Source organism: Typopeltis vanoorti, chromosome 10, assembly GCF_054136105.1.
Source record: "Typopeltis vanoorti isolate ZY-2024b chromosome 10, IOZ_Tvanoo_1.0, whole genome shotgun sequence".
In the NCBI taxonomy this organism is placed as follows: Eukaryota; Metazoa; Arthropoda; class Arachnida; order Uropygi; family Thelyphonidae; genus Typopeltis; species Typopeltis vanoorti.
This window is the reverse complement of record NC_143558.1, coordinates 132807305-132832381: the sequence shown is the minus strand read 5'-3', so window position 1 is coordinate 132832381 and position 25077 is coordinate 132807305. Positions and strand designations below refer to the sequence as shown.

Here is a 25077-nt window from a genome sequence, read left to right as displayed (position 1 = left end):
CATTCTGAAAAGCTGTAAGTGGCCAACTCAGTGGAAACAATTTAATATTTAACATGATGATATGTGCATCAGTGGAATTTTATTTTGTACTAAAACCATTAGTTCTAAAAGTTGCCACTAGGGCAATACATGGTACTGAAATACATGCAAATTATGTATGATACAGTGAAACATAGCAACCATACCATTTATGCAAATAACAATTGTGCTCAATGATGTATGCTTTGCAAGAAGCTTCTATAAAAGCAGGTAGCTGTGGAAGGCATCAGTTCATTGCCTGTGAGCAGACAACATGTTAAAGCACAATGTCACCATTACAGAAGGATTGTGCACTTCTTGTGAAGTGCACAATCCTTCAGTTTTACCAAAATAATAGCTGTGCCCTGACAGCACTGCAAAAGTTTTAAACCTTGAAGGGATTAAAAACAGATCTTAAGAGTGCAAATGGTTTACTGAAAATGATCCATAAATTGGAAGAGACAGGTTCCTTAGATTTTAAACCTGGCAGACAGTGGGAGAACGTATCTACAGTGTTAGAGGAAGAAAGGACGGCAAATGTTGTAGGAATCAACAGCACGTGACATAACCAAGTCTTTAGACAAACCCATAAGCAAAGTCAAAAGGCAAAATCACAAAGTCAAAAGGCAAATTCTGCACTATTATCTTTACAAAATTTCCCATGTTCAGCAGTTGCTTAATCCTGATCGGCAGAGCATGAGAAACATTTGTCCTGAAGTTTCTTGCTCAGACTGAACTGGCTGGCCAAGGAACATTTTCTGGACTTATGGAGCTCAATTCCATCTGGATGGTGCTGTGAATACACACAACTGCAGAATTTGAGCAACCGCAAACCTACATGTCGTGTGACAGATTCCGCTTCGTTCCCCAAAAGTCACCATTTGGTGTGACTTTACAGTGGAATTCATTATTAGATCTTTCTTTTTTCAAGGAGCTCAGTCCTACTTGTCTTGTTACCTGCACTGTTAATGGCCAGTGATATGCATCTATCTCTCTCTCTCTCTCTCTTAGCCAATCAGGTGACTCCAACATTTCAACAGTTTTTATGCAGGATGGTGCCATCCCTGTCAAGCGGTTGCTTCAGACACATTTTACTGAAGACAAAACTATCAGCTGCCATTTTCGTACAACGTGGTGAGCACACTGGCTGGATTTGAACTCCTGTGAGGCTATGGAGACTTACCAAAGATGCCGTCAATCATGGACTTCAAGACCAGCATGACATGCCATATCCACAACATTTTGAGTGAAACTATGCTCTGTGGTTGAGCATGCAATTTTGCGATTTCAACACACTGCCAACAATGGATGACAGCATATCGAATATGTTGTGTAACCATACAAGGCAGCATGTACCATTTTGTGACGTTTTGAATGACCCCACTATGGTATACAGCACCATGTATTGCCCTAGTGGCAACTTTTAGAATTAACTTTGGTTTTTGTGCAAAATAAAATTCCATTGCCATACACATCATCATGTTGAATATTAAATCATTCTGTGAGTAGTTACAGCCTTTTTATGTGAACTTTAATTATATTCACCCTGTACACACACACACACACACACACACACACACACACACACAGGTAACCCTCGTATAACACGGATGTTAGGTTCCATAGAAATGCCGCGTTATAAAAATCGCGTTATACGAGCCTTAGATCACATAGAAAAAGTAGGGTTAGGTTCTGAAATTGTTTTTTTTTTAAATTATATAAACAACAATGACATATCCAACAAAAACAATATTTTTATTTAATTCAGGTAATTCATGTAAGTTAAGAAAACATAAACTATGAGACAAATACATAGTATAAAATTCTAAAAATTACAAATTGTACATAAATTTCATTGCACATAATGCATAAATGTTTTAGATACAATAAAATAAAGCGCATATTTCAATCGTCATCACAGTCTTCAGAAATAACATTTTGTAGATGTTCTTTAAACAGCCAGAGGTCGTCACCACTTGAAATCTCTTGGACATCATTTGTATAATCCTCATTGCATACTTCAGCTGGTTTAGTCATCAAGAAGTCAGTAATAAGACTTTGCTTTCCACTATGTTGCAATTTTTTATTAAGCTCATAATATGGCGCTAAACAAATATCCAATTGTCTTGTGAATTTTCCTGAGCACTCCATTGGGAGATCATTATCCATAAAATAACTTTCTTACCAAGTCCAATCTTTCTGCTAATTTCTTTAAACTGAATTCTTTAACGGATTCATCACAATGAGAATCTTCAGCAGAACTTTCGCCGCCATTTGGTTTGACACCATCTATTAATTGTACCAGTTCCTCCTCATTTAAATCTGTTTCTCCCTCAATTAATTCACTAATTTCATTTTCAACCATATCGCAAAAGCCCTCTTCAGCAAATATGTGTGCGACGTTTATTATACGACGTAGCTCGGCATCCACTGGAGGTACGACATTTTGTTCCAGAATGGCTTCAAGTTGGAAAAGGAGTTAGACAAGGATGTTTACTTTCTCCTCACTTGTTTAGTATATATGCAGAGGACATCATGCGTGAAGCATTGGATGAGCTCAGGGCGGGAATTAGGATAGGAGGTACATTGATCAGTAATCTGAGGTATGCTGATGATACAGTACTCCTTTGTAATGACATGGAAGAACTAGGACTAATTCTTGACAAAGTTAACAAGATCAGTAATAACAGAGGACTTCAACTCAATCCTAGCAAGACAAAGATTATGGTTCTCAAAGGAAATATAAACAGAGAAGCTCTTGAGAAACAAGTGTATGTACCTTAATGGAGAAAGAATTGAGGAGTCAGCAAGTTTTGGTACCTGGGATCCATTATTAATGTGAAGAATTGCTGTTCAGAAGACGTCAGAAAAAGGTTAGGAATGGCTAAAACACCAGTCAGAGACCTGTCTAAAATCTGGAAGGATGGATCTATCTCCATGGGAACAAAGTTGAGGATTTTAAATGCAGTTGCTTTTCCAACAGTGACTTATGGATGCAAGACTTGGAACCTAAAGAAGTCAGATAAGAAACGGATATCTGCTTTTGAGATATGGTGTTACAGAAGGCTGTTGAGGATATTAGTAGAACTTTAAGGCTCCATAAGGATATTGACAGAAGAAAGTTAAAATATTTTGGACACATAGAAAGGATGGAAGGAGGACTTCTCAGAACAGTAATAGAAGGTAAAGTTCCTGGAAAAAGAGGCAGGGGTAGACCATCAATGAGATGGATGGATGGCGTGTGTAGAGTGACTGATCTTCAGAGAGTTGAGGCTGCCAGAAAACAACAGGACTACATGGCAAGGCCTAGTGTGGAACATCATCGAGCATCGGAATGACCATACGGCATCTGTAGATGCCCAGTGAACACAGACAGACAATGGCTTCAGGCCATATTATTTTCCAGCAAGCATTTAGCGTAGAAGGTTGTAATTTCTTAATGGACAGAGAAATAATTTTCACACAATTCAATATTGAAAACTCTTTCCACGCTTGAGCCAGTGTCATGTTTGTATTAGATTCCATTTTTTCCAAAATTATTTGAAATGTTCGCCGAATATAATATGACTTAAATGTTGATATTATTCCTTGGTCGAGTGGTTGAATAAGTGAAGTAGTATTAGGAGGCAAAAAAGTTATTTTAATATTCGGATGGCTTAAATTTGTTGGGTGGCCTGGTGCGTTACCTAAAATTAGCAGAATTTCGAAGTCCATATTCTTTTTCCTTGTGTAACTTTCTACATCGGGTACAAAACACTTGAAAAACCAATTTTTAAACATGCTAGCTGTAACCCATGCCTTTTTGTTGGCCCGCCAATAAACAGGTAGGGTGGACTTGTCGAGCCCTTTCATTGCATGAAGGGCTCAACAGGATTTGCAGATCAGTTAATAAACATTGTTTTTGTCATGTAATCACTTGATGCATTACTACAAACAGCAGAATAATTCTATCTTTGGAAACTTTGAATCCAGGAGCTGATCTTTCATTTTTCGAAATCTAGGTGTGTTTTGCCATTTTTTTTCCAATATAATCCAGATTCATCTGCATTGAACACCTGGTCTGCATTGTAACCACTTTCTTTAATGATTTTTAAAAGTTCTGCTGAGTATTTCTGGGCAGCTTCAACGTCTACTGATGCTGATTCTCCCTGAATTTTAAGATTATACAAAGAAACTCGCTTTTTAAAGTTTTCGAACCAACCCTTACTGGCACAAAATCCATGCTAACAGATTTCTTCTGAAGAATCTTGATCAAGTTCTTTTAAATGTTTATAAACTTTGAGAGCTTTTTGCTTAATTAGGTGTCCATCCAAAGGAATTTTCTTTTGAGTGCAGTCTTCTATATCCAAATCATTAGAGATTTTGCCATTTTTTTCTATTATAATATCGCGAACACAAGCAATGCGCTTTGCACTTACCGTGACCCAGCAATAACACTTTCTCGGAATTTATGTTCGTTTTGTTTGATTGTTCGAATTGTTGATTCATTTAACTTCAGAGTCCTTGCAACAAATTTTTCTTTGAGAGAAATGAATTTCCTCTTCAATGTTGGTTTTTTCCCTTTCATTGCAGTTTTAGTGGCCATTACAAATAAAAATAAACTTTTACATAAAAAAAGCATTACATATGTATGTAACCCACAAGAAAATAAACTGCTCAGCTTTAGAATAACACACTTATGATTTTAAATGCGCTTTCCTGGCAGAAAATAAACACTTTATACAGTAAACCCCAGATGGCGAACCTATGGCACTCGTGCCATAGGTGGCAGGTCTGAGAATTTTGCTGGCATGTCAACGATTTACAGGTGATATCTTTTTATATGCTTATAAATTATTCATTTTTTTTTAAATTGTTACAATACATACAATCTGAATTTTGTTTTACACAAGACAGCAGCTATAAAGACGTGCATATGATTGGTGCAGTATTAACAAAAGATCGAGCAACCCAAAGACAAAAGCAACCGACAAGTGTTTAGGTGAAATGCTAATTCTCTTCAATCGAATTCCATAACATCTGAAACTGTCATTACAACATTCCCTATTAGTTTTAACACATTCACAACAGGGGCTTTTATCGTTCTGATGGAACTTCTCATTACTGACTGGCTCAACTCACATAAACGTTTCAACTCTTGGTTGAATTTTATGGCTTCTTGTTTTTGTTTCAGGTGGCAGGCGAACTCACACATTCATTATATGGCATGTTTCAATTCTTGGTAGTCTTTTATTTTAAGTTAGCCTTTGTGATGTCATAATGACATCGAGAATTTCATATGCAATAAAACAAACACTTATTTCATAATTGAAAAATTGGACAATAAGTTTTAGTTACATACTATGTTTCGGTGCAACAAAAAATATTTGCTTAAGTCTATGCAGCATAGTTTCTATGAGAGGGGCCATGTGATTTATTAGTGAGCGCCATTTTTATTCCATCTGTCTCTAATTGCACTATTTGTTGAGAATGATACAGACTGCAAAAGCCTCTGAATAGTACCTTATTCAGCGATACAATAAAACTAAATTCGATATTTATAACTACTTGCGCGATACAGGCAGACACAAATTTAACAAAGATAAAATTTGATTTTTAAGTCACACAGTGAAAAATATGAAAAAAAATAAAATAAAGAGTTACTAGAAATTGTAGACCACGTTATATGGAAACTGTGTTGTATAAGTACCACGTTATACGAAGGTTACCTGTATATATGTTACGGTTAAAGTTATAAATCCAGTATTATTAATAATTACCAGTTAAAGTGAATAATTCCTAGAGGAGCCTGGTATATGTAATAAAAACATGTTTATAGGTTTTATATATAGGTTTTCATTCTCAATAGAAATTATAACAGGTTAGGTTAGGTTAGTTTATATTGAAAAAAGTAAGGAAAGTACTTCTTTTGCACTCAATGAAATCAGAAATCATTATAAACTAACCTAACCTTTATTGGTTAGGTTAGTTTAGGTTAGCTAATGAAAAAAGTAGCTAAGGAAAATACTTCTTTTGCACTCAATGAAATCAGAAATCATTATAACCTAAACTAACCTGGATGTAGCATGTTGAACCAGAGTGTAGTCGTAGTTTGTCGTGGGCAGATTAATTGGGATGAAAGATAAACGTTGTTGTGGGTGTTGTTGAGCTTAATGAATGCAGGCAGATAAATGGGGACAACAAATAAAAGTTGTTGTAGGCAGATGAATGGGGGATAATAGATAAATCAGAGAGGAACTGATCTGTTTTTCTCTATTGATGAGGAAAGAGGTACAGCAATGATGTTTATCTATTATCCCCATTCATCTGTCCACAAAAACTTTTATTTGTTATCCCCATTTATCTGTCCGCAATCATTAAGCTTGCCCCAAAACAACGTTTATCTTTCATCCCCATTAATCTGCCCACAACAAACGACTACACTCTGGTTCGACATGCGACATCCAGATTAGTTTAGGTTAGTTTATAATGATTTCTGATTTCACTGAGTGCAAAAGAAGTACTTTCCTTACTTTTGTTCATTATAAATTAACCTAACCTAAACTAACCTGGATGTAGCATGCCAAACCAGAGTGTAGTCGTAGTTTGTCGTGGGCAGATTAATGAGGATGAAAGATAAACGTTCTTGTGGGGCGAGCTTAATGAATGTGAGCAGATAAATGGGAATAACAAACAAAAGTTATTGTGGGAACATCAATGGGGATAATAGATAAATCAGACAGGAACTGATCAGTTTTTCTCCATTGATGAGGAAAGAGGTACAGCAACGACGTTTAACTATTATCCCTATTCATCTATCCACAACAACAACTTTTATTTGTTATCCCCATTTATCTCCCCTCAATCATTAAGCCTGTCCCAAAACAATGTTTATCTTTCGTCCCCATTAATCTGCCCATGACAAACGACTACACTCTGGTTCGACATGTGACATCCAGATTAGTTTAGGTTGTGTTAGTTTATAATGATTTCTGATTTCACTGAGTGCAAAAGAAGTACTTTACTTACTTTTTTCATTATAAACTAACCTAACCAATAAAGGTTAGGTTATAATGATTTCCAATGAATAAAGGTTAGGTTAGTTTATAATGATTTCCAACCGATAAAGGTTAGGTTAGGTTAGTTTATAATGATTTCTGATTTCATTGAGTGCAAAAGAAGTACTTTCCTTACTTTTTTCATTATAAACTAACCTAACCTGTTATAATTTCTATTGAGAATGAAAACCTATAAACATTTTTATTAAATTTACCAGACTACCCTGGGAATTATTCACTTTAACCAGTTAAAGTGATTAATTCTAATTATTCACATTAACCAGTAATTATTATTAATAATTTATCACTTTAACCATAACATATACATATATATATATACACAGGGTGGCCATAAAATAACTTTCCCTCTTTGGAGGCACCTGTAGCTAAAACCAATAAACAGAATGAGACCAAATTTTATACTGACTTTTGAAGGCATGGGGAGATGCTTTCCGAAAAAAAAAAAAAAAAAAAAAAAAAAAAAAAAAAAAAAAAAAAAAAAAAGATTTAGTACCAAAAGTCGCAGGTGAAATTTTGGTGCTGAAGGAGCTGAAAACAGTCAAATATTTGTAGTAAATGCAGCTAAAAAGGATTATGCAAATTTTACTGTGCGTAAGTGACAGCAGCGGATTTGATGAGGTTTGTAACCATCAAATTCCATTAAAGTTTTGATAGTGATAAGTTCTTGTTGTAAGCTTGAGGGAGAGGAGCATACATTATGTGCTCTATTAATTAAAGACTTGATAGCACCAATATTTTGAGAGGTGTGATCTGCCAGTAAATGTAGGTTTTCGATAAACGAGATTTATAGGTTGGTTGAAAGTACTGCCATGGGTAGCCCTCTGTATCGACTTTTGGCAAACTATTTTTTGAACCATCTGGAAAATACCTTTTTCTCATCCCTTCATTCCCAACCCTCTCTTTGGTTTTGTTATGTCAATACTGTTTTTGTTTTCATTCTGAAAATGAACTGATCACTTTCCTACAACAGCCTTCATCCACACATTCAATTCAAAATAGAAAAAGGAAATGCTGATAGTTTGCCATTCTTGGACATCCTTCTTACATAGCCTCTGGTATTTTGTCAACCAGTGTTTATCAAAAAGCTACCTTTACTGGCAGATACATTCATCAAAAGTCTGATCAATCACACCTCTCAAAATATTGGTGTTATGGTCTTTAATTAACAGAGCAAATAATGTATGCTCTCTCCATCAAGCTTACAATAAGAACTCGTATCAAAACTTTAATGGAATTTAATGGTTACAACTCTCATCAAATTCAGCAAATAACTGACTCTTATGTTCCAACACCTTAGGATTCTTCAACAGACTGCAGGATTTCAATCCTTATATTTCTGGTACCTATGAACCGATTGATAGAATTTTAAAGAAGTATCACCTTATTCTCACATATTTTCCTGTCAAAATTTCTCATCTGTTACCATCTACAAAAGACAAAACATCAACCTCTATCATTAGTGGCGTTTACCAGATACCTTGTGAATGTAATTTGACTTACTTTGATTAGACAGTCTGTTCTGTGGAAAAAAGAATTAATGAGCATGAATATTACATTGAATACATGAAACCTCAAAAGTCTGGTGTGGCACGACATAATACTGACACTAAACACAATCTGGTGGAATGAAGCTCATCTTCTCCATAGAAGCAGTTTTAAATATGAATGCCTTTTCAAAGAAAGTTGCAAAGCTCTTTTGCATTGGCCAAACTCGAATCTTAATGTTTATTTCTCTCTCACAAAAGTTTGGGAGATTCTCATTTTATGTAAACATCAAAAATAGTTTTAATATTATTTATTAATATATATAAATTTCTAGCACATGGCAACCATTTTTAATTGGTAAACCGATTCTTGTATGCACCTTGTATTCCCCACTATTTCTTTGATTTGCTTGTTTTTATGCACTGATGTACTGTTATTTTCAGTATAAAATATCTGTAATTTCATTTCATCAAAATTAAATTCCTGCCATGTATCCTCAAGGGGTGTACAGGATATGATAGTACCACATGAAAAATTACATCATTACTAACTTCCTATCTACAATTTTCCTCCAAATCAGTCTGTTACTTGTCAAGACTCCAACATTATCAGATCTTATGTTTCTATCGTCTAAGGCACTTTGTAGAGTATCAATCAACCTATATCTTGGTCTTCCTCTGGGTCGTTTTCCTGCCAACCTGGCTTGCTAATTTTTCCTCGCCTATTCTATTTAAGTGACTATACCACCTGAGATTAGCTCTGCTAACGCATTCCTGCATGCTGACAATGTCAAGTTCTTTCCTAATATCATTGTTTTTAATATGATATTGCCATTGATGCCATTTGTTCACACCTCTAATCTTTCTCAGGACTCTCATATCTGTGGTCTCTAGTGTTTGGTCAAGTGTTTTACTTCTGACCCCTCAGATCCATAAGTTAAAACTGGTTTGAACATTGTCTTGTATACAGCTAATTTAGTGTACCGACCAATTTCTCTCTTATTCCATATGGATTTATTCAATTGACTTCCTACCATACCAGCTTTGTTGACTGTTGTCTATTTCCATATTTAATTTATCATCTTCACTAAATATCACACCCACAGGTTCTCCATTCACAACGCAGTTGACATTTTCAACGATTCTACCTATTTTCATTGTCTTTGTCTTTTTATTGCTGACCTTCAGACCGTATTAATTACAACAGTTATTCAATTTAGTCAGGGAATCTTGCAAACTTGTAGTGCATTTATTTAGAAGTATAACATCGTCCACATAATGCAAAGAGCTGACATTAACATCTCAAATTCTGATATCATGTTTAATACCACTTTCCTTAATAATGTGATCCATATAGATAATGAATAACAGAGGAGATAATGTACATCCTTGTCTCACACCAGATTTAACATTAAACCATCTTCCTGTACTTCCTTCAATTCTAACTGCTGACTTACAACTCAAATACAAACTAAGTATTGCTTGATATAATGCCCCATTGACACTATATAACTGTAGCGTACTGAATAGCTTCTCTCTTGGCACCTTGTCATATGCTTTTTCCAAATCGACAAAACTTAAATACAGATCCCTGTTATATTTCCATGCTTTTTCGACTATTTGTTGTAAAGTGAAGATCTGATCCTGATGGTCCCTATTGGCCTAAATCCAGCTTGTTCTACACCAAGCTTTTCTTCCACAATTCTTCTCAATCGTTTCTCAAGTATACTAGCAAAAATCTTGCCTGGAACACTCAGTAGGGAAATACCTCTGTAATTCTCACATTCAGTTTTATTTCCCTTTTTATATATGGGTACTATTAGAGCTCTGTTCCAATCATCAGGAATTTGTTCCTCTGTCCAGGACTTCTGAACTATGCAGTGCAGCCACTGTAAGACTTTTATACCACCATACTTCATCATTTCTGGACGAATATCATCTACCCCTGCTGCTTTTCCACATTTCAAGCCTTTGATGGCTTTTTTAACTTCAAGTATAGATATGTATTCCTGATCGCATGCCTGGTCAGTGTGATTTACCACTGTGCTGTCATTACTGCTTGTTTCATTTAGCAGTTTTTCAAAGTAATTACTCCATACTTCAAGGATATCTTTTTTTTCTCCCGTTTTCATGTCACCTTTATCATATGTAACTCCTTTTACAGCACTCTTTCCTCTATTTCTAAGCTTCTTCAACAACCTCCAGAATATCTTACCGCCTTCTTGATATTTATTTTCTATATTCTTGCCAAAGTCCTCCCATGACTTTTGTTTAGCTAGTTTTACACAGTGTTTAGCTTTCTTACATTTGTCTCTGTATTCTCTAAGAGCACAAGCTGACTTATTTGCCAGGAACTTTTGATATCCTTTTTTCTTTTCCTTTTATTTCATTAAACATAATTAGTCTGGTTATTGTGTAACTTGCTGTTTAAATGAATGAAGTTGCTACTACGGCTGTGCAGCAGGCTACTAGTAACAGCATTGGTTTCTGCAGTGCATGTGCTGTATCAAGACACATCAATGTGCCTTACACAACTGCCAGAAAAATTCTACAGAAGATACTGCATTTCTACTCATTCAAGATAACCCTGACAGAGGAGTTGCACCTGCAGGACTTTGAGATTGACATTCACTTTATCATTCCTCGCTGAAATGGAGTTGGACACTGCATTATTGAGGATAATTTTTTTTGGGGGGGGGAGATGAGCTTCACATTTGCCTCAACAGAGCTGTGCTATGCAAAACCTGTATGCAATCCAACATATTCCTTTGATTTCAACCAAAGTTACTGTCTGGTGCAAGTCAGCTTCGTGTATCATTGGACAATTCTTCTTTTAGGACTGGCTCAATTACTTCCAAGAGATATCGTAATACGATAAACAATTCTGTTGTGCCATGGCTACAGCAGCACCTGTGCATGGATTCAGTCATTTTCGTGAAGGATGGGACTCCGCCACATACACACACTGGTCAATCGGTACAGGAGATTCTTTGAGAAAAATGTACACAAAACCCAGATTGATCAGTCATGCATTTCCCACTGCATAGCCACCTCCTTTACTTGATCTGACTCCCTGTGACTTCTGGCTGTGGGATTTCTCAAAGATAGTATTTATCGGGATCATCCTGATAACTTACTAGTGCTGAAAGACAGCAGAATGCAGCACGTATGCAATATCAGTCCTTATCAGCTGCATTCTGCCACTGAACACACTGTGTAAAGGATGCAGTCTGTGGCATACCAGGAAGCAGCACACTGAACAGTAGGCCAGAACAGTGAATGCATGGAAGTGAATAAAATGTGTTATTTATGCTTGTGTCACTTTTCTTACATAAACACACAGAAAAATTACTACATCTGCATTTGGTACATCATACAGCAATTCATGGTGGTGAATTTTAGAACTACTTCCTACCCCTTCAGCTATTGCTTCTGCATGATGCAAATTGCAAAGTTTCACAGCATCTGTATTACTTGGTGGTGCTCCACAAAGCCCTAATCAGGGATACTTTAATTTTTATTGCCTTATACTTAACTTGGGGGAAGGGGAATTCCATGCAATGTAATTTTTTGGTTTCAAAAGTGTTCCAAGACTATTTATGAAAGCTTTTTAATAAATATACATCCATGACTGCTAGAAACTTTTCATTAAACAGTAAATGAAGCAAAACAAAAACTGTTTTTTTTTAAGCAATATAGACAGAAACAGTTTTTTTTTTATTGTTTCATACAAGCATACGAACCGAATGCAACAGACCAGCAATCCCTGTGAGATTCACCTTCTTTGGGTTCCATTGATGCTACAGGTATATTCTTTTGCCTTGGGTCCCACACTTTAACACTTCCTGTAAAATTACATGTTTTTAGCCACTACTATACAAACAATTTTGAAAAAAAATTAAACAGAAAAATTTATAATTAAAATTAGTAACAATATATTTTAGATACCACTTTAGTACATGCTCATGAAAAAAAATTAACATAATGCTTGGGACCTACTGCACGTTAAACAACCACATATGGGGGTGGAACTATACATGTCATACCTTCACTCAACAGTTTTCACTGATATTACCTTGAATTAATATACATGAAATCAGTGGGCCAATTCTGTAATACCGAATCAGATGAGTAATGTGGTGTATGGGGGAGCAATGTCAAGGCAATGCTAGGGCATGGTAACTCAATTCTGTCTTCAGGATTGGCCATTGTCTGTGAAGATAAGATATCCATGAGTTTATCTTTAGTCACTACACATTCTTACTCTGTAACTTCTAAAATGTCACTGTGATAAGAAAATTCAAAAAATATAGTGTCAATGAAGAAAGCTATCATTGGCCTGGTTGGCAAAGTGATAACATACTTGCTTTTGAACCAACAGGATGCAAGTTTGAATCCTACTATGGACATGGATGCTTGCAAATGTCCTCATATAGGGGATGAATTTCACTGACTGATGCGAGATGACCAATGCTTATCAGAAATCTGAAGTAGCTTGAAAAAGTTCCCCATTTGGTCTCTACAGCAGGATTTCTATATTATGTAAAAAATATAGAATGCTAACCACTCGGCCAACCTAGTCTGGTTGGCCGAGTGGTTAGCGAATACGCTGTCCAGCCAAAAGGCTGTGGGTTCGAATCCCGCTGTGGGCATGGATGTTTGTGATTGTCTCTGTGAAAGTACTAGTGGTGGTGGTAGTTGGTGGTAGATGGTTGGTGTTAGATGATGAAGGTTGGTGGAGTAGTGAGATGCCCTCCCTTGATGAGGTGTGATGCAATAATAAATTAAAAATACAAAAATTAAATAAATTTAAAAAATTAAAAATCCTCTTAGCAGACTCGGCCTCAAAAAAATTCTGCCATCAAAATTTTTAAAACACAAAACTTTACTAAAAAAATTACGGGGGGGGGGGGGTTGAAAAGTTCTGATAAAACTTCAACTTCCACATCTGCTTTATTAGCACTGGCAAGAATGAATGCAAACCTAAATTATGCACATTATCTGCAAACCTCAAGCCTCACCTCCTGTTGTTGAATGAGCAACAATGTTTTATAATGCTAGAACACTACGAGAAACATCATTCTATGTTCAATTCTAGATCTAATTACTGACTAGAGAAACTTCTTACAGGCTTTGCATCAAATTGTTAGTATACAGACCACATTATTTGAAGATTAAAACTGCTTTATTTACAATAGAAAACTACTAATTTTGTGAATTACTGGACTTAGATTTTCAGAAAAAAGATGTTAACTGTTTAAAAAGTAAAGATAATATAATTACAATATACTGCAATTTTATGCTCCATATAATGCAGCTGATGATTCGATGCACAGCTAAAAAAACCACAGAAATCAAAGACTGCAATTTTTATTTTTATTTTTTTAAATTAAGTTGGTTCTGAAGTTTGGTACAGGCAAGCAGGGTCCCCACCTGCAGAACCTGGTTTTTAACTCCACAACACTGGAAAATTGTCCTCAAACCAAAACATCAGTTTTGGTTTGAGGACAAGCAGCTTGTAGCAATTTCTATAACTGATGATTTCAAGTACAAAGCTGGTATACACATTCAAAATTTTAAATCATGTGCAAAGGGATCACATGGTAGCATTCAACAGGATAAAAGGTAAAAGGCTGAGTTAAGCAAACCGTGTTTAAAGGAAGCTCTTTTGGGGAAGGAATAAAGTTGCAAACTTAGATGTGTTGTCTTGGATTTTTGTAAGGATTTTTGAAAGAAGACTGCAGAATTACTGATATTGCCAGAAAGTTTGGTATTTCACATAGCACTGTATCCAGGCTGTGGGTAGTGTTCCAATGAAGTGTGTTCCAGATGTTGGCTAAGAGGTTGTCCTCGCTCTACAATGAGCATAAAGACATATTTTTGGTTATAACAGAAAAATTTAATCAACACACCATAGTCGGTCAGCTTGCAAGTTGGCTCCATTCAAAAGCACAGGTATGCCACGGATATCCTCACGAATTGTGGCAAGATATCTGTGATAGGCCTATAAACCTGAAGGTGTGTAGTGTGTGTCACATTATACACAGCTCATCATAGAGCATGTTTTTCAGTGGTGTTGTATTCATAAATATTGAAGAAGACACCACTGGGCTAATGTACTCTTTACTGATAAGAATCGTTTAGTCCTTCCTCCGATTCTAGACAACACTTGATCTGGCGTGAAAGTGGTGCTGCTTGCCATTGTGAGAATGTTCTTGAAAGGAATAGATATGGCAGTGTTGGGGTCATGTTGTGGGGAGGCATTATGCTTAATGGACACACTGAGTTACAAGTGCTGGGAAAAGGGACTATAACTGGTGAATGATACTGCAATAAAGCTCTTCAATGTCATATTCGATTGTTCCGTGGTGCTGTAAGTGAATAATTCATTTTTTTTTATGACAATGCCACACCACATCATACACAAACAGTGGAGATATTTCTGGAGACTGAGGATATTAATCAAATTGAGTGGCCAGCATGCTCCACAGATCTCAACTCCAGAGAACATGTCGGTATGCAACAGGGAAACGCATTACTGCTCAAAATTCTGTTCCAAGGCCTTATCCTTCCTATGAAGGAGGAGTGGACTCAAGAACTCCTAAATCACTTGATGCTAAGCACAGTACGAAGATGCGAGATTTGCATTGCAGTTCGGAGCAGACATATTCCATACTGAAATGTCTTTCCACATAGTTTTCTGTAATCACTTTACATTAATTCCTTAACCTTGTCTTTAGGAAATTTGTAACTTTTGCCAAAAATGTATCGCAATTTAATTTATATGAAATTTATAACAATTTTTTGTGTGATATAATTTATTAGTATGTTGGCAATAAATTTATATCCACATTTGGCTGTAGTCATGAAATTTTTTTAATATACATAGTTCATCTTTAGCTTTTGGACACCGTGTGTATATATAACGATTGGAGGCATACCTCATGTTATGTATAACAGTTGTTCTACTTCTTGCACTTTATGGCTTGGTTAGAGAATAACTTCACTAACAGAATGAACATAAATAAAAGTAAATACTTGTATGATAAAGTTGGAACAACAGGTGAGGAATAAGACTTGAGGCCAATATCACTGGCACTAACAAAGAAGAGCCCTGTGTAAAGAAAATTTTCATAAAACTTGTCACAATACATGGTACATTTACTATTTGACTATTACTCCAATGATAAAAAAAAAGTCTATACCTTAAGGGGGGGGGGGGGGGGAATGTAACATTCTGTTATACAGAAACATGTCTCAATACACAAACATTTACCATTTGGCTTAAATACAATGATAAAAAGCCAAAAATGAGCTTACCGACCTTAAGTTAAAGAGAAACAAAACAACAAAAAAGTAACATTCTGATCTTTGCTGTATGCACTGGCTTAGCCAATGAGTAGATACAATTTTCACTCTCGAACTAAAAGGCAGTCCCTTTTTCCAGCACTTGTAGCTTGATACATCCATTAAGCATAATGCCTCCCCACCCCATGACTGCAACACAGCCGTATCTATCCCTTTCAAGAATGGATATTTGTGAAATTTTAAAACTTTAAAGTCTTCAAGTGAGACAACTCATTACCCAGTGAAAGACAACTGTCATTCTTACTGGGGTGTTAAGTGGCTTGGAAAAAAAAAATAAAAGAGCAACATCTGGTCGCTAGCAGATGGAAACTATACTCTTTGGACCAAAAAATTATTTTATGTATGACAGATTGTAAACTTTTTTTTGTCTGTATGCAAGATTCATATAAAAATTTGTTAGGTGTTTTTAACAGTTTTGTCAACAACAAATATCATTCAGCTCCACAAGAATTGAAACAAGAAGAAAAGAAAAAAAAAATTCAGATCCACAAGAAACCATTGAGAGTGCAACAGCTAACAGAAGTGCAATATTCAAGTGTTCATTCCTGTCAAATACCGTAACTGTGAAAGAAATGTTATTTATGTAGTGATAAATAACATTATAACGAAGCTGAAACTACAACCAGTCATGACAAATATAACACCTCAATGACTTACTTTTTTTTTTTAATGAAACATTTTTATGCATATAGAAGTAAACTCAGAAGACGAGTGCCATAAAATTCCTCACAGACATGTCATTGCCTGGAAGTAACTACTGCGACAGTACGTATGGTATTTGCAAGTTATGGGTACAGCTTCTTTCTGATAACTGAGAATTCCAGAAAATCACGACTTGCTTAACACTCGTGTGTCTAATGCCATATCCACTGACTTCAGCCATATGACACTGTGCTGTGCAGACAACAAAACAGTGTGCACATAGGAAAAAAAATGTGAAGGAAAAAAAAATTTTTAAAAAAAGGCAAAAGAGACAAACATACCTACATCTATGTAAACAACCTAATTTCTTCTTATAAATTTCATGAAGTTTTACACATAACAATTATAACTACTAGTAAAACGATTCCTACAAATATCTGAACGAGATGAACAGCGAAAATACAAATGATTTTGATTTTGTTCTTGTACTTCAGACATAATGGACCATAAAGAGACAGAACTTACTCCATAGTGTAATATGTTAGATAATCAAGGATGTGTTCCAGTGAGTTAAGTGCATAATTGTTGCATGGGGGGCACAGGGACAAAAGAGGAAAATGAGAAAAGCACACTGCATTATGGCAGTCTGTTCTGTGTGCTGCCCAAGCAATGAACAGATACAATTCCATATCTCAAACTGTTGCTCCTTTGCCTCCCCTTCCAGATAAACATTACCACCATTCAAAGAAGTCATGAAGGAAATATAAAGAGAAAAATATACATTCTGGCATGTAGCATGTATGTTACAAAATTGAGTTAGAATTCAATTTTCTGATACTGCTTCAACTAGCTGGGTCATTTCATTCTGTGAAAGCTGGACTGTTTTGAAAAATTCCAAATGTATTGATTTTCTTTCAACAATCTAGGTAAGAAAATGTAAAATTTTGAAATTGTGAACAAAAAAATAAAACATCATTTTAGAATGTCATGGAAAATGGCACTGAAAGGCAAAAAAGCTTACAGAGATTGGTTAAATGCCTCTAAAACAAAGAGGCAGCTAAAAGACTTGGTTGCAATGGTATAAGACTTCCTTAGCAATTGTTCTGTAAACTATTATAATAATTCAGTGCTTAACTCATTAGAAAACAAGTTGACTTCATTTGACATAAGTCACAAGCTACATAAAATGTCTGCTTTAGACACTAGCAATCTACTCTCTGAACTAACTTCTCTTGGTTGTTGGCAAACTGTATCTCACCACCACAAATACAGCAAGTTCTGATAGATTAGTGAGTGAAGCTTTGGGTCAACTGGCAAGCTCTGAATTTGAAGAATGCACATCTAACACTTTGGATCAAACTTCCAAATGCTCCATGAGTCAGCTGCCTACCTAGAAACAAGATGCCAAGTATGTCTGATCACATAATATCAGTGATGCTGTTATTGCAATTGATTCAATTCCCCCAATTCTGGTTTGCACCAATACCATTCACAAATCTCAAAGAGGAATTTTTGATTTGGTTATGTATGAAAATGAACCATGGGCAGTCATTAATTTATGTCACCTTGTCCAAAGTAATACCTGATATAAATGGACTTTACATCGTTTCTCCTAGTGGTGACAAGATCTTTCACCATGGATTGGGAAATGCCAAGTTCACAGTGCCTCTAAAAAAGGAATTTGTAAGGTTGGCAAGTAATCCACTGAGCACCATACAAGACTGGTTACTCAAGTTTGTCAAAGACAGAAAAGCTTATCCATTCTTTCTCTTAACTGCCAGTCTTCCAGCTCATTCTGAAGGTCTCACAGACACAGTTACTCAGTATTGACAGATATTAATTCCCCCTGAAACTTACTAAATAATGATGAATGCAGAGCCTCCATAGCTCAGTTGGCATAGATGAAGCCCTTTGGTCCGAAAGACCTGGGTTCAATTCCCATCCATGATGCGAGGAAACTTTATCTGGTCTCTTTTGACTAAAGGTGAGTTAGCTGGTCTCATATGGAGGTAATGGGTTTTTTTTTCACCCAGAGACTTGGGTTTTTTGTCCCTCAAAACAGGCAAACCTGCCCTGTGAACACACACACACACACACACAGATCTACAGTCATGAATACTTACAACAATGTGGAAAAGATAGAGTCCTCACCACATTCTCCTTATACTCATAGCCAAACATTAATGGTACTCAACCTCCTGGATGGAGACAACACATGATGATGACGAATGATAAATGTATTAGCATGCCTAACTTTGACAGTCATGAGAATAAGGGGAGATTGTCAACAAACTGATGGAGTATACCAAAACAAGAATAACACATTATCATTCCCCATCTCAACGTTATTTACTGACAATTGACAGGAATGTGTGTACATCAAGCCAGTGGGAATTATTTGTGCAGCTGAATGTTTTTTGGCTAACAGAAAAACTATTCTCAACATGGACATATGCATTTCTCCAAATTAATCGACTGAAGTTATTATAGATTTCATTCACTTTGTTTTTCTGCCTTATAGAAGTGATGGTACTGCATTAATGAAGAAAAATTATCAAATACTAATGACTCAAAATGGTTATTTCTCTGATCCTAATTTGCATGCCCTCTACAAGTTTCTAAAAGAAGTTTGACCTCAATATAAACATCGATCCTGTTATAGCAACAACGAGAAGAGGTACTTCTATAGATGCAATTTTCCAGTGCAGATTACATAACAATCACAGGTCTATCTCATATCCTTTCTTTCAAAAATACCATCAATAAAATTCTTCATAAAACTTCACCATAAAATACAAATATATATTACAGTAAAACTATAGTTATCCCATACATTAAAGGATAAAATCAGATAAAATAAATAGAATTCTACACCATTGCAATCTGAAAGCTACTTAACTCCTCCAATTATCTCCTCTTCCCCTTAGCCCACCCTGGGATATAACAAATCCAATGCACTCGTAACTTACCTTATATTGTTGAAACTGGAGACACAATTCCAATCTGTAAAAAAAGGACTAATGACTCAAAATGGTTATTTCCCTGATCCTAATTTGCATGCCCTCTACAAGGTTTACATTAAATTTAACAATTCTGGTAAAGCAGGTCTCTCGTTTAGTGCTCTTAACACCCTGCACCAAACTGACTGGAAAGGTACCTGTTCCTTACATCGTACAAAAATCTGGTATGAAGACAAATTCAAAAAAAAAAGCCTGTGATATTTTGATCAACCATCCTACTCTGAACAATAATTCTGGCAAAAAAATCTCAAGAATTTAAATGGCATGTTCAGCTGACATAAGTTCTTTCAAGTTCTCTAGAAAACTCTTAGTTTAGGCCTCTAAGAAATAATTTTAGCCTGTATTGCATGCCATCTATACTGCTGTTGGATTCTGAATGAGGAGAATTGTAAATTATTAATACTTCATTCAGAGTCCAACATAGTCAGCCATTCCCTAAGCCAAATTTACTCATCGGACTAATAATCTCTTATTGATAGTATGCTATTCATATGATTTCTTTCAAGTTATGTTTATTAATATTTATTTGTTCCTTTATTATTTTGATATGAAGTACAGTTATAAAAACTATGTATTAAATATCGCTTGTATATTATGAGATTAATGTTACTGATACAGAGATAGAAATTGTGAATTATACAATCCCTTTATGTTATTAGTAAAATGTAATGTGTCAAAGAAATTCTTCAAAATAAGACTAGATTGGTTGCCATGAGAAATTATGTTATTTTTAGCCGGCGTGCACCTTATCGTGAGTGACTGTACAGTATGCAAGAAGCCAGTCTGGTATCAACAAAACCAGTTACAACCAGATTTTGGCAGGAAAGGAGAGTAGAATGTCATGAGTAGTACATAAAAAAGGAGTGACACGAGAAAAAGGGGAGAAATAACTTGGGGCTGAACGGAGTAGGAAGGACTGGGAACCGCTGTGTATTCTGACTTATCTTTCTGCGAGCTCTTATTCTTTTATAAATTCCTATCACCTCGCAGAAGGATAGTGTTGGACGAGAGGATAATAAGAATGAGCAAGAAATATTGAAAGTTAAGCAATTACGAGCAAGAAGATAAATTCTCCTGAGTTAATTAATATTGAAAGTTAAGCAATTACGAGCAAGAAGATAAATTCTCCTGAGTTAATTAATCAGTTACTGAAACCCAGGATTCTATAATATTTGTGTGTTCTCAAAGTGAAAGTATTCAAGAACTAAGGAGAGTTTTCCAGAATTCTTGATAATGAGGAAGCTATACTGTCTATACCGGTAAGGATATCTTTTCTATGCCCCGTGTGAAGTAGTGAAGCTTGTTTCTGAAGAACATGATATAGTTCATATTGCTGAAATGAACAGTTCAAGATTGAATGTGTGATACAGTGAAACATTTCCTCATAAACGTAATATATGAAATATCTCTGAATTAATAGTTCAAGATTGAATGTGTGTTATAAAGAAATCTGTTACGAGAGAACGCAATGCAAATTTGAGACTGAATTTTCTGAGAACTATTGTGTTACAGTGATAAACTAAAAGGTTGCTTAATGAATGTCTGATGACTTAGGCTTTGTGATTGTTCTGAATAGTTAAACTGGATCAATATTTGAAGTACATTGAACGATAGCTTTGTTCAGAGTGAAATTGTATTTGGAATCTTGGATAATAAGAAGAGTAAAAATTATATGCATAAATTCTAATTGTAAATGATGTACTCAGCTGAGTGAATTACTAATGTCTTAAAGAGAACTTATACATTCTTAAATTGTATTATCCCTACTAGAAATTCTTGTTTTAATGTAAGTTTATGTGTTAAAGCATTAAATAAGTTTTTGAGTTGAATCTTGTGTTTGCCTGATTTCTTTCATTGCACTGCTCATTAAAATAGTTCGAATTTTAGCGGGAACCCTATATATATAATAAGGAGAATTTCAGCCTGAATTAAGTTGATAACAATATTGTGCTAGCTGATGATTGATTTCATCCGCGCGGTTAGACTAGTGGCTTTGCGCTTTGCAACCATATGACTGGGGAAGGAGTGTCTAGGTTCGATTCCCGTCGACGACGTGAGGAGCTGAAGGATCTTCCTCAGCCATAGCCAAGTTAGCTGGTCTTGGGCGTGGACAGCAGGGTTTTTACTGCCAGTTTATCTGACGTTTTTCATCCTGCAAGCAGGCAAACCGGCCCCGTTAACACACACAGGATACAGCCAGCAATACTTCGAGGCATAGGGGTGACCATTCTATCCTCATATTTCAGTTACGAAATCCAAGCATGCTTGAAGGGTTGTGGGCCTTAAAGGCCTGTTAAATCCATTGAGATAGATAGACGATGATTGATTTCACAACATTGCTTATGCAAATTAGAACATAGAGTGGCGCAGTTAAAAATAAATTTTCTCTGTGTTCGAATGTGGAGTTAGTCAACAGCTGGAATATACATCGGAGCAGAACGTAGGCTCCATGTCGACTGCGCCATTTTATTGGATCTACGTTCTACTAAGAAATCATATGAATAGCATACTATCAATAAGAGATTATTAGTCCGATGAGTAAATTTGGCTTAGGGAATGGCTGATTATGTTTGACTCTGAATGAAGTATTAATAATTTCCAATTCTCCTCATTCAGAATCCAACACTGCTGTTGTTCTAATTTATCTGTCAGTAATTATGTGAGAGCATGTTGATCTCTAGCTAAATATATCTCTCAATAATTTGTAACCAAACAACAGATAACAGAACTCTCACTAGAGGTCAGGCAGGTACTGTAATGGTTGTTCAAATTAGTGTGACTTTAGCATACTAAAGTTACACTATGTACTCAAGATGATAAAGCTGATATGAAGATCAAAATGATGGGTTGTTATTTTGGTTTATATTAAACTAAGTTTTACTATAACATGGTGGTGGTTTCCATAAATTTTAATAATGAATGTCTTGTACTTTAGTTACCACAAATCAACTGCATCTCGTATTTCTGAAATTGAAAGCTAATAAATTGCATTAAAAATATAAAATTATTTATTTTCTTTATTTCACAAAAATTATATTCTACAGTAATATTTTACACAAAACATAACTTACATGTGCCTGGCACATGCATTCTTAATAGTAGGATTTACCTATAGCAAATCCCTGGAGACTAGAGAAATAGTTGTTAGAATGCAAAGTTTTCTACAGTAAATTCAGGAAGAAAAACTGACCCACTACTCCATTCCTGGGAAAGAAGGAAAACAGAACAAAGGAAATGGCAGCAGTGTGTGCAATGATAACAGAAAATAAAGGACTGACAAGAAATACAAAAAGCACACAAAATGAAAATATGGAAAACTACAAATGCAAACAACAATATGGAAAGAATACAAAAGAAGAAAACAATGAGAGTAAAACATTATAAAAATGAAAATCCAGAATTAAACATTTAAATTTCAAAACATTCAAGTTAGTTTAAATTATTATTAGCAGTTGTAATATAGGGAGGAAACCTTCACATAGCCTTTAAAGGAATGCAGAGAATTGACCAGGGTTTCTGACTTAATGTCCAATCCTCACCTTCTTGAGGTGCACCCATTTAGGTACCACCTAGATACTGAATGAATGAGGTTGGGCTGGCAATTTAGGATTCAATCGACCAAATTGTATTAGTATTTGCTTAAGCCACAATGTAAAATGATGGTGCAACATGACAGAATTTCCTTGATGAGTCTTTGGACTCCCTGGAGGTGTTACATAATAATAATGTGGAAGTAATGCAGAAGTCATATCACTATATACCAGTTGCCAAAAGGTGTCTACACCTTATTATTAAAATTCTCTGAATTAGAGATAGTTGGAAGTTTTTTCACTTTTTTTGTGCTACCAGGTCGACTCTTTGAGACCATATTATAATTTATATACAATGTGGTCTCAGTACCAAAAACTTCCCACAGAATGTCCATCCTTGTCTGACACCAGATTTAACATCAAACCATCTTCCTGCACTTCCTTCACTTCTGTCGACTTATAACTCAAATAAAGACTAAGTATTGCTTGATAGACCAGGGTTTCCAACTGCATAAAGGAGGATCCAAGACTATGGTTGCAAATTACCGACCGATCAGCATATCAGGAGTTGTTGTCAAGGTCTTGGAGAAAGCAGTCAAGAGAAAAATACAGGAATGGATTGATGAAAATGAGATACTGTACAGGGGACAGCATGGCTTTGTAAAGGGTAGATCATGCCTGAGTAACTTGCTCAAGTTTTATAACAAGGTGATGGCTGAACTGAATAAGGGAAATGGGTTTACAGTGATACTGCTGGACCTGGCAAAGGCGTTTGACAGGATACCACATGGAATTCTAATCCAAAAACTACAACATATGGGAATGGATATAGGGTTGGTGAGATGGATAGGTGGGTGGTTGATGGAGAGATATCAAAGAGTAGTTTATTCAGGAGTGGAGTCCAAAAGACGGCCTGTGACTAGTGGGGTGCCACAGGGTTCTGTTTTTGGACCACTGATGTTTAATCTGTTCATTAACGATATAGGGAAGGATCTAAGTGGAACAGTTCATTTGTTCGCTGATTATGCAGTTGGGGAGGTCGATAGTGAATGCAGACGATGTCGAAATCTTGCAGGCCGATTGGATAGATTGGAGTTCTGGGCTAAGGAGAATGGATGTCAATTTAATGTGACAAAATATAAAATTATGCATTTTGGGGTGAAAAGATTAGCAGCAGTATACCACATGGGTGGAACTGTACTCCAAGAGATTCATGAGGCCAGGGACTTGGCAGTGTTGGTGGATAGGGAGATGAATTTTAGGGGGTACATTGCGAAAGTAGCTAAATCAACTCATCAACTCACTTGGTTGTTGAAAAATACCTTAACGAGCAGAGACAGCAAGTTATTGTACCTCTGTACCGAGCCTTGATAAGACCTCATCTTGACTACCGTGCCCAAATTTGGTCACCTCGGTTCCTTCTTGATGGGGAGGAAGTGGAGATGATCCAGAGGCGAGTGACTAAGATGATAGCAGGTCTATGGAATGAACCATATGAGAACAGGTTGAAGATTTGTGGGTTGCAGAAACTGGTTGATAGGCGGAAAAGAGGAGATATGATTGAGACATTGAAATCGCTAAAAGGATTCTATAAGATTAATTCAGAGGATATTTTTGAGATCAGGACTGGTGGTGAGAGAACTAGGGGACACCTATGGAAGCTGGGCAAGAGTGTGGTTAGCAGTGGCGTTAGAGCTGGGTTCTTTACTTTTAGAGTGGTAAATGAGTGGAATAAGCTGCCAGAGTCTGTTGTGGGTGCTATGACGGTGAGCAAGTTCAAGGCAAGGTATGATGATACTGTGAGAATGTCGTATAGGTGTGTGGACATGATGTTTAGGGCCTCCCTCGATGAGTCTAAGGACTCCCTGGAGTAGCTCGAAAATAATAATAATAATAATAAGTCTTTCAGTGGCTGCACTGCATAGTTCAGAATGCATGGACAGAGGGACAAATTCCA

At 36.0% G+C, this 25077-nt stretch overlaps 1 protein-coding gene across 1 annotated transcript in view; it reads right to left on the bottom strand.

Annotated features, from left to right (window-relative positions):
• Positions 1 to 25077, bottom strand: part of Wdr92 (dynein axonemal assembly factor 10) — a 161880-nt gene that overhangs the window by 94500 nt on the left and 42303 nt on the right. Inside the window, exon 4 of the mRNA XM_090398920.1 lies at positions 12304 to 12405. Coding sequence (XP_090255046.1) covers positions 12304 to 12405 — 102 coding nt within the window. The remainder of the gene's footprint in view (positions 1 to 12303; positions 12406 to 25077) is intronic.